The sequence below is a fragment of the Jaculus jaculus genome, chromosome X (genome assembly GCF_020740685.1).
Source record: "Jaculus jaculus isolate mJacJac1 chromosome X, mJacJac1.mat.Y.cur, whole genome shotgun sequence".
Lineage (NCBI taxonomy): Eukaryota > Metazoa > Chordata > Mammalia > Rodentia > Dipodidae > Jaculus > Jaculus jaculus.
In genome coordinates, this window is record NC_059125.1 from 11,871,349 (window position 1) to 11,882,830 (window position 11,482).

Consider the following 11,482-nt stretch of genomic DNA (forward strand, 5'->3'; position numbering starts at 1 on the left):
TTTTTTCTTATACGTGAATCCATGTATATAAGAAAATTTAGAAAGCTATCAATAAGAATTGCATGTAGACCCATTATATGTGAATTATTTTTAAAAAACTGCATAGAATTGAGCCTGTGCAATCTGGAATATCAAAGACAAATGATTAAGGCATAGTAACAATCTTTGGAATGTCACAGATGTTTAAATGTAAATGAGCTTTTAAATGGATTTGGCTAGATTGCTCCAATCCCATGGAACCTGATAAAACTGGAGTGATTGGCGTAAAGAAATTTATCAACTCAGAAAGTTTAATCTTTGACTGAATTCATGCCACAAACATCCTCTACTGCTCTGAAATAGCTGGATGGGATTAACCAGCTCTCTCTTGCTTTCCCTCTCTCTCCTTTCTAAACAATGTTTGGTTTGATATATGTCTTTTCAGGGAACCACATCTTGAAGCACAAGAGTGTCAATATATGTAAGCAAGTCTCAGGTCTCAGTGGAGTACAGGATCTAAGTAAAGCAGTAGGAATCTGAGCTAAATGTTGAGTTGCCCTCAATTCCTTTAATACATTATACAGTTTCCTGGCCACACTGATCAAATTAATCAGAAGATCACTGTCTCTACAGCTGAAGTCAATTTAAAAACATTCCATGGATTGTGTAAGTAGTATAGGATTTCTGCATAGGATTTCTTATTTTCTGCAAAAATATATGGTGCCAGAATTCTTAGTATGCTTGCTTATGTTCAGCTTCCAGGAACTTTCATGATACTCTCCAAGACAAATTAAGAAAATAAACCTCGTTTGCTGAGGTTTAAATGTATTTAAGTATTATCATATACATTAAAAAAATGTTTTTCTAAAGAGGGATAACAAGGCCTAGCCATGAGAGTATTTTTGTCATTGGGCTTATTTTTCTTGTAGCACCTGGTATGGCAAGGTCATAGTACACTATTAGTTAAAATTAAATTTGGGTTCCCATCCATATTGAACAGATAGGATTGGCCTGAGGAGAAGGCTAAGTGGCTTAGAGTGCTTACAGTACAAACATGAAGACCTAAGTTCAGATCCCAGCACCATGTAAAAAACAAGCTGGGCATGACAGTGTATATTCCAGTGCCGAGGAGGTGGAGACAGGAGGCTTTTTAGCTAGTTTGTTAGTCTAGCTTAATCAGTGAGCTCTAGGTTCAGTAAGTGATCATGTCTCAAAGAATAAGGTGGATAGTGATCAAGAAAGAACCTTTGGCCTTCACATGTATGGTACACATGTGCTCCCACATTCATATGAATATCACATACACCAATGCATGCACACACACACACACACACACCTGTGTGAGTGCAAAAAGAAAGAGGCAGAGTAGAATTCAACATGCCCAGGGTTATTCCATGTTATCTCACCCTCCAGATGTATAGGTGTTTGAGAGAAAGAGCCCAATAAAATGTGGCCCAGACCATCCTATCCCAGTATGTTAGTGTGTCTTCAAAAGCCCTGTGTAAGGACTGGTAGGATGGCATCAAACCTTAGGCAAAGCTTGGAACTTTTTAGTTCTCTTGGTTCTTTTTTGAGCTCAAGAGTTAAGTAGAGATTGGGCATGGGGAATATCCCAGCTTGGGTTCCTCTAAAGGCAAGTATGAGACAAGGATTTGATTGTGACTGGTTTATGCAGGAGGTGAAGGGCACATTGATAGGGGAGTAAGGAGTCACACAATGAAGGGAAGGTAGTCACTAAAGCAAATGCTATGCTATCGACACAGCTACATTTCTTCTCCATGTCACTCACTCCACACTCATCCATATGATCTTGGAGGAAGAATGACACAAGATGGTGATAGGGAAGTAGGAAAATGCTAGATGTTTATTCTTAACCTGGCAGCAACTCTGACAGGTTTGAAGATAGCTGGTAGGCTGATATAAGTGTTAAAAAGAACATTTGAGGGCATAAACTTCAAAGGGAAAAAGAAGATACAAAGGAAAGCTGCTATGGTGGTTCAGGTAGGAGGTGACAGCAGTGTTAGCATATTGTGGCAGGAAAAGGAAAGAGAAAGAAGTGGGTTTGAGACATGGCTTGTTAAAAGAAGATAGTACCAGATTGAATACAAGTTCACTTGTTAGAAACAATGCCTGGGTTTCTGGCAGGAGGCATTTAGATGCTGTTTGTTATGGGATAGAGAGAGGGGTGAGGTGAGAAGTGAGTTCTGGAGAGAGGATCAACTGTTGGATGTCTTAAACTGAGCAAGCCCAGTGGATAGGCCAAGTGTGAATCAGAGGGATAATAGTCCTTGAAAGTCACATTTGTTTTGAGACACAGACTCATAGTCCTGCCAGACCTCAAACTCATATATCCTTAAAGATGACCTTGAATTTCTGATCTTCCTGACTGTACCTCCAGAGTGCTGAGATGACCAGTGTGCACCACCATATCTAGTTTATGAGGTGCTAGGGGTTGAACCAATGACTTTGTGCATGCTAGGGAAGCACTCTATCCATTGAGCTATCTCCCCAATCTGAGAGTCACATTTTATAGTCAACTATGCATAAATAGCATTGACTTTTTTCTTTTTTCTTTATTTATTAGAGACAGACCGAGGGAGGGAAGTAGGAAAAGAGGGAGGGAGGGAAAGAGAATGGGAGCGCCAGGGCCTCTAGTCACTTCAAATGAACTCCAGACACATGCACCACCATGTGCATCTGGCTTACGTGGGACCCTGGAGAATTGAGCCTGGGTCCTTAGGCTTCCCAGGCAAGTACCTGTGCCTTGGGCCAATGTATTCTTTCTGCTTGCTTGCTTCCCTCCCTCCCTCCCCTCTCCCTCCCTCTTTCTTTCTTTCTTTCTTTCTTTCTTTCTTTCTTTCTTTCTTTCTTTCTTTCTTTGTTTCTTTCTTTCTTTCTTTCTTTCTTTCTTTCCTTGGCAGAGTCTTACTCTAGCCTAGGCTGGTCTTGAATTAACAATGATTCCTCTTAACACAGGCTCTCAAGTGTTGAGATTATAGGTGTGAGCCATCATGAACAGCTCTCCTTTCTGTATTCTTTTTATAGACAAGTATCCACTGATCCATTTCCTTATTTATAAGCAAAACCTACTACCAATTAAGCACTGGCACTCTTTCTTTCTTCCCCATTTTATAACTAGTAAGCTCACACTCATCCATAAGGTAAGTTTAAAAATGATGCCCTGCTGGAGGGATGGCTTAGCGGTTAAGGCATTTGCCTGCAAAGCCAAAGAACCTTGGTTCGATTCCCCAGGACCCACGTGAGCCAGATGTACAAGGGGGCATATGCATCTGGAGTTCGTTTGCAGTGGCTGGAGGCCCTGGCTCACCCATTCTCCCTCTCCCCCTCTTTCTATCAAATAAATAAATAAAAATAAAATATTTTTAAAATTATATATATAAAATTATGTCCTGCCTTCATTTTTCACTGGCTTTCTCAGACAGACTCAATTTCTCTCATTTATATTCTATGAAAAGTCTTTGTCTTTTCTTCTTCTGACAGTATCATGTAGCCCAGATTGCCCTCAAACTTGCCATATAACTGAAGATGATCTTGCCTTCCTGATCTTCCTGCCTCAACCTCCAGAGTGTTGTTATGATAGGAGTGCACTACCACACGTGGTTTATGTGGTGCCAAGGAATGAACCCCTTATACGTTTATACATTTCATTTTGTCCATCATCTTTTTATTTACCACCAACCATGTACCAAGCAGTATCCTAGGAGTTGGAGTTATCACATTCATCCTGGCCCCTCCAGCTGACAGAGGAATAGACACTTGTGGGTCCTTAAAAGTGGTCTAATGGGGGTGGCAGGTACATATGTAGCTCTGGCATTCAGGAGAATGTTTGAGCATGTCAAGGTTCAGTTAATGTTGTTGAGTTGGATATATTAATGTAACTCCTGCTAGGTTTTTTCTTTATAACTAAGGTGTTCAGATTTAAGCATGTTAGTTATTGAAACAAATATACTAGGATGTGGCAAATGATGGAAAACTGATGGAACTGGAAGGCCTCCTGACCTGCTATATTTGGTAGAAAGTGATTTGATTTGTCATGGGAGACACCACAACTTTTAAATTCTTATTTTTTCTTAATTTTTAAGTTTTATTTATTTGAAAGAGAGACAGAGAGAGGGGGGAGGGGGTCATGGCCAGGGCCTCTAGCCACTGCAAACGAACTCCAGATGCATGTTCAACCTTGTGCATCTGGTTTACATGGTCCCTGGGGAACCGAACCTGGGTCCTTTAACTTCACAGGCAAATACCTTAACTGCTAAACCATCCCTCTAGCCCCACCACAACTTTTAAATCTACCACTTCTGCCAGGTGTGGTGGCACACACCTTTAAGCCCAGCACTTGAGAGGCAGAGGTAGGAGGATTGCTGTGAGTTTGAGGCCACTCTGAATTCCAGATCAGCCTTGGACAGTGAGACCTTACCTCAAAAAAATAATAAAATAAAATAAAGTGAAAAAAATAAATCTACCACTTTTGTGTTGTACAACTTGTCATCTGAAGAACATGTTCTCTAGATAGTGTCTTGGCACAGCAGCTCAATGACAAACGCGTGCTTAAGGATACACAGGCAGTCTCGTTTCCTGATTCCTGAGAGCATTCTCTGTCAGTGGGAGCCAGCTCTACAGGTGTATGCTAGAGGCAGAAGGGCAGGACCCTCCTTCCTCTGCGACCCTCATTCAATGACTGATGGCAGCATAAATACCCCTGCTCCTCTGTCTTCAGGAAGGACAACTCTACTGCAGGATTGTCATCCTGTTAACTTATTTCTGTGAGTATCTCTTCCTTTCTCTGTTGTACTTCCCTACCCGAACTTCTCAAGGTCACCTCCTGATCTCCATGTACAGAGACTGCTGCTGACAGGACAAGATGGTGCCATTGAGAGTGTAGCGAACCTATCTTACAGAACCCATTGATCATGACGAAGGAAACTTTGCAGTCGTGATCAAGGTAGGCAGTTTGAGATTATCATGGTCTTGCCAGGTGGGCTTCCTATAATCACAAGGATTCTTCTTTGAGGAAGGAAAACAAATAAGGGAGAATATACAGTGACCAATAAGGACAAGATTGAAGGGATATAACCACAAGCCCAGGATGGCTGGCAGAGCCTCTTACAAGGAAGAAGAGCAAGAGACAGATTCTTGCTTGGAGCTTCCAGAAGGAAATATTATGGGGTGCTCAGGTCCAGGAAAGTCCCTGAACCCCAAACCCTAGGTTTGTTTCTAATTTTAATCAAAGAATTGAAAAAAAAAGACTGAGAAGGATAATTATTATTATATCTGTTGGGAGAAGTACAGAGCCAAAAACTGCACCCATGTGGCTAGAGAGCCCATGTAAAGGGCCTGGAAAAATTGTGGAAAGAAAAGAAAGCTCAAGGAGCTCCTGTCATATGGAGAGCTAGAGGGGATAAAGAATTCATGAGAGCCAAGGGCTAGGGGGCCTTCCCTTGGCTCAACTGGGCTAGGACCTGGGCTGAAGCCCAGCCAAGAGAAAACTCACCACAGCTGGAAGTTCCCAAGTGGTCAGAGAGCCTGCTCTCCCCTTGCAAAGGTATTTAGAACTTTATAGTGGTGGCTTGTCTTCCAGCTCAGGTGAACTACAGGGACAGCTGGTTGGTTAGTGCTAGGGGCTGTTTCAGCAAGAGGCTAGCCCTGACACCAAGTTCTAGGGGCAAAACTTGAACAACTTCAATGTCTAAATCCTATGAAAGACCTCCCTCCCAGGAGGGGTCCTGGTTGTTTATGGAGAAACAGGTCTAGGGAACCAGGCAAAAGATAAGAAGTTGGATCATCTTTGATTTCTATCAAGTGCAGACTTTTCAGCTTTTTTTTAACCTTCAGGGGTCCAATCACCCTAACTATACTCCCTCTCAGATCTAGCCTTGCCAGCACCTGATTTTTAGCCCCATAAGACCCATTTTGGACTTCTGATTTCCAGAGCTGTAAGACAGTGAACCTGGGTTGTCTTAAGGTCCCCTACCAGGGCTCTGAGAAGAACCAATTCTCCACATACATATGGTTTGCCTTGGTGTAAACCCACATGGCCCTTCCTCTCTTGCATTACTTTTTCTTGAATACAGAAAAGTTGTATAACAGAAATATATTTTAAGTAAGGAGTCACTCCAAACTTTAATCTCAAGAATAGCAACACTAGTAACACAGTTATCTTCTGGGACCAAAGGACAAATATCCCAAAGGTCTGGAATGGTGGAAATGGAGTGCCAAGCAAGAAATCCTCTAGACCAGTACTGTCCACTAGAAATATGATAGGAACATATTTCCATATGTTGAATGTTCTAGTAGCCACTTTTTTCAAAATGTGAAACAAGTGAATGAAGTTTATTTTTATAACATTTTGTTTTGTTTTGTTTTGTTTTGTTTTGTTTTGAGACAGGGTGTCACTGTAGCTAAGGCTGACCTGGAACTCTCTGCAGCCCAGGCTGGCCTTGAATTCATGGTGATCCTTCTCCCTCAACCTGCCCAGGGCTAGATTAAAGGCGTGCACTACCATGCCTGGCCTAGTAACATTTTATTCTGAGCAGTATATCAACAGTATTGCAATCTCAATATGGAATTAATATAAAATGATTAGTGAGATATTTCTTGTTCCTTTTCCATATTAAATCTTGAAATTCTCATGTGTACTTTCATCCACAGCACATCTCAGCTTGGGCCGGCTGCATTTCTGGTAGTCAGTAGCCAGTGTGTATGCTGTAGTACAGAACACAGTCTAGAATACCTCAACACTCCCAAAAGTCAAAAAAAAAAAAAAAAAGATGGGTTGGTGTAATTTCTCAGTGGTTTCAGAGCTTGCTATATGAGCATGAGGACCTGAGTTCAGATCCCCACCATTCAAATAAAAGCTGGACATGGGGCTGGAGAGATAGCTTAGCGGTTAAGCGCTTGCCTGTAAAGCCTAAGGACCCCAGTTTGAGGCTCGGTTCCCCAGGTCCCACGTTAGCCAGATGCACAAGGGGGTGCACGCGTCTGGAGTTCCTTCGCAGAGGCTGGAAGCCCTGGCGCGCCCATTCTCTCTCTCTCCCTCTATCTGTCTTTCTCTCTGTGTCTGTCACTCTCAAATAAAAAAAAAAAATTAAAAAAAAAGCTGGACATGATGGTATGGACCTGTACCTGTAATCCCAGCACTGGAGAGGCAGAGATGGGGAATCCCTGAGGCTCACTGGCTAGGTAGTCTAGTTGAATTAGTTCACCATGAGAACTTGTCTCAAAAAATAAGGGGGCAAGTAACTGAGGAGGACAGCCAACGTCAATCTCTGCCCTCCACATACATGTGTCCACACACATGCATGCACACCACACACACCAAAAATAAATAGTATAATACAAGCCAAACTCTGATGTGTACCAGCAGCTAAATATGTAGCTAATGAATTATTCATTGGATAATTGTTCATTGTTACTTGTACACTGAGCACCATTTAAGAGGCATATAGTTTTCCAGGTCACAAAATCACAGCACATTGTTTCAATGAAAAACAATTGAATTGGTACTTCTCATTTTATTTATTATGTTATTTTCTTTTATATTTTGACATGGGTTTCATGTAGCCCAGGCTGGCCTCAAACACATTATGCAGCTGAAAATGATCTTGAACTCATGATCCTTCTGCCTCTAACTCTGAGTGCTGGATTCCAGGCTTGTACCACTGTGCCTAGTTTATGTGGTGCTGGGAATCAAACCCAGGGCCTTGTACATGCTAGGCAAGCACTTTACTCACTCTCCATCCCCAACCTCTATTAGTGCTTTTGATTAGAAATTTTAATAACCCAGAAATAGTTTTTTACTATAAACTTAAGTGAAACATTAATAAATAACTTTTTTTTTCCAATGGGTGTCTTGTCCTCTGTGTGAATGGGTGGCCCTGAAAGTGGAATCTGGATTTAATTAAACATGGACCCTGGGCAGTTCCTAAAGGGCTAACCACTTGCCATTTTAAGCATGTGGAGCCAGCCCACAAAACCGACATGGGATGAAACTATATCAGCATTCACATCTTGAAACCGGCAGCACTGCAGAATCCCAACGTGGATTCTTCGGGTTCATATTCTTTGGTTTCTGGGGCGGGGTGCTTTTTGGCTTTTAATTTAATTTGGTGGGACTTTGAAAGTGGAGCTCCTGGAGGCCAGTTTGCCTGCCACTAAAGCACTGTTAATCTCATCTCCACACAGCACTTGGTCTTTCTTAAGAGGACTTTCTAGCAAAACAGGACCCTCCAGCATTCAAGGAAAATGTGATTAGGGGCAAATTGCATCTGCTTATATTTTTATCACGGGAAGGAAATTGAAACTTGCCATCATACATTGTAAGAACCTGGTTTGAGGGTTGTTCTGTTTGAACTTCAAAATCCCTTAATACCACGGGGGACCCTCCTGAAAGACTGTTTTCCTGTAAGTTAAACAAAGTCAGGCTCACCTTAAAAGTGAATCCAGAGCCAAACCAAGGGCTTACCCTCCTCCTAGCTTCTCCCAGAAAGCGCATTGAAAAATCTCACACAGGCTGGGAGGGAGCCTGGCTCCCCCCCCCCCCGCCCACCCAGTGGACTTTATGCAATATCTAGAGACGTTTCTTCAAAACTTGTCACAACCTGGCTGCTGCTGGTGGTTGATGGTATCAGGGTTGTCATTGATATCCTATGGGCAGAGGCCAGGGAAGCAGAACACGGGACAATGACCACCCAAAATACCTGGACAATTGCTTAGCCCAACCCTTTTAAAAGAACCTTAATACTACAGTGGAGAAACCCTAACGAGAAAACAAGTCATCACAAGTAGAGAAGTGGGGGAAATTTTTCCAGGTCTTTTGCCTCAAAGCTGCCTGACTGCACTGGTGTAGAGCACAGTGCCTGGGTTTGCATCCCGTGCCACCACTTACTGGTTCTATTTCTTTGGACGTTCCTAGACCTCTCTGTGCCCACCTCTACCACACAGGGTAGTTAAGCCTGAAGAGTGCCTGGTCCGCAGGAAGCACTGTGCTTTAGCGTGCATTTACCCAGTGGCTTTGCAGCTCTCTGGGAAAACGTTGCGGAGCTTAGAAAAGCTCATGGGCAGTAAGAAGTGGCATAGCATGAAAGAGGAACCGCTGTCCTCGTACCACGAACTTTCCAATGCATTAACCCTAAATCCAAAAGCAGCTAGTACAAGAGCCCAGCCCGGCGCTGCTTTAGGGCGGGAACAGTAAAGGCACCCTCTGCGTCCTCCTTCTCCAGCAAAACCAGTTGGCGTTCTTTGCAGACGGTGGAAAAGACCAAACTGCACAGGCAGATCCCCTCACCCCACACCCAAGGACCCTCACCCACGGGCTGCCTCGGGCGGTGTTTGGAACTCCCTGAGCCCGCAAGCACCCGGGGGTGTGTGTGCCCATACTCCTTGCTCTTGCAACCGCCGGACAAACAGCCAGGTGAGGCGCCGCGAGTGCACAGCAAACCCCAGGCAAAGCCCTGTCAAAGGGGCGGTGGGAAGAAAGCCGGCGGGTACCCTGAACCAGGCATCCCGCTGAGACCCTCTCTAGCTGTGTCCTGGCACCCCTGCACCTAGGCACCCCATCCGCAGGGCTTCAAAGGGAGAGTTCAGGCCGGTGGTGGGGGAGGACCGTAGTCAAGTCCACACTCACCTGGCCGCGGTCCCTACTCCACCTGCCACCCAGGGGAGCAGCAGCGGGAGCGCCAGGCCCCAGGGCGGTGGCATGTTGGCGTGGAGCCTCTCTCCTCGTCCTGCACCCCTCGGGACCCGGGACGCAGCGGGGCCACCTCCTCCTCTCTCCTCGGGCGCACTGGCTTCACCCGTTGCTCCCGGGGGCGGCGACCGCTCGCGCAGCGGAGACAGCCCACCAGGGGACTCCGAGAGGCTGGGGGCGCCCTGGCGAAACGCGCAGGGGTGTGTGTGTGCGTGAAGGGCTCGGGTGCGCGGGGGAGGGCGGGGCGGGCTCAGCACATCTGGCTGGGACCCGCCCCCAGCACCCAGAACCTCCCCCAGCCTCAATTCAACCCAGGCTGGTAAGAGGCAGGACCTATGGCCATGCATGTCAGGCATGGGACAAACGTTGGGAACCTCTGAGCTCTGGGGATTTAGCATTGAAAAGCAGGTTCATAATGGCACGTGAACGCACTTCTGTGGAGGTTCGCATACTCGGCTAACGTTTTCTTTCCCAAATTGCAAATTATGGAATGCTAGAGCTGGAAGGTCACCAAACCCTGCACAAGTACCACCATTTGACAAGTGACCTCTCCTGGTCATTCACACTAGCTTCCTTTCCTGAGCCCCCAAATGGTATTTTTGATAGTTTATATTGTTTGCCAGCTGTGACAGGACAGAATCAGCTGTGAGGGACTATCCTGGCTAGGTTAATTAAGGTGGAATGACCCACCTTAACTGTGGGCCGCAGCATTTCATTGGCTCGGTTCTTGGACTCTATAAAAAGGAGAGAGCTGGCTGAGCAGCAGCATTCCTCACTCTGCTTGCTCACTGGGGGCTGAATGTGACCAGCTGCTTCAAGCTCCTGCCACCATGCCTTCCCCATAACGATCGACCGTAACCTGGAACTGTAAGTGGAAGCAAACCCTTTCTCCCTTAAACTGAGTTTTGTTAAGTATTTTGCTGCAGCAAGGAGAAGGTGATTGATCCAAGTGTTGTACTATAGACTAACAGCACAAACACGCATGCCCTGTGAGTTCAGACTATCCATTCAGGTACTGGCAAGTTCTTTAGGTTGGCCTTATGTAGCATAAGGGCCCTCCTGTTCCCCCTGCATCCATGTCCTTTGGCTTCATGCAGGAAGAGCCTATGGCCTCATGCCTTGGTGTTGGATTTGGCTGTGGTATGAGGGCAGAAGTCTCAATGAACCAGTTCTAAACCAGGTCTTAAGACGCCTGTTCCTCTATCAGTGACATGAGAAGACCATGTGCTACGTAGCTTAGTGGCCCAAGGAGATGAGGAATAGGTGTAACACAGCTACCTGGCCCACCAGCAGGCCTCCAGCTGAAAGTAGGGCTGCTTAGTGGGGCTTATTAGATACCAGCCAATCTACAAAGCCATGACCCAGCTGAAGCACAGCCAAGCTATGGAGGCTTGTTGAGATCATTGCTTTTCTTGCTTTGCAATATTCTGTTGGGACCTTTTTGACAAAACCGGGTACTTGTAAGTCAATATTAATATAAGTAAATGTGCCGGGTGTGGTGGCGCACGCCTTTAATCCCAGCATTCGGGAGGCACAGGTAGGAGGATCGCTATGAGTTTGAAGCCACCCTGAGACTACATAGTAAATTCCAGGTCAGCCTGGACTAGAGTGAGACCCTACCTCAAAAAAACAAAACAACAAAAAAATAAGTAAATGTTACCTACTTTTTTTTTTTTTTTTTTGAGATGTGGTCTCACATTGGGGCCCAGGCTGATCCTGAACGACTGAGACAACAGTAGAGGTATTTGTCTCCATACCCACTGAATACCGTCTGCTTGGGAGATAAGTGTGCCAGTT

At 45.0% G+C, this 11,482-nt stretch overlaps 1 protein-coding gene across 1 annotated transcript in view; it reads right to left on the reverse strand.

Moving 5' to 3' along the window:
- Egfl6 (EGF like domain multiple 6) overlaps positions 1-9,858 on the reverse strand; it is an 86,725-nt gene extending 76,867 nt beyond the window's left edge. The window contains exon 1 of the mRNA XM_045141068.1: positions 9,623-9,858. Coding sequence (XP_044997003.1) covers positions 9,623-9,696 — 74 coding nt within the window. The 5' untranslated portion in view covers positions 9,697-9,858. The remainder of the gene's footprint in view (positions 1-9,622) is intronic.
- Positions 9,859-11,482: the final 1,624 nt, after the last annotated feature.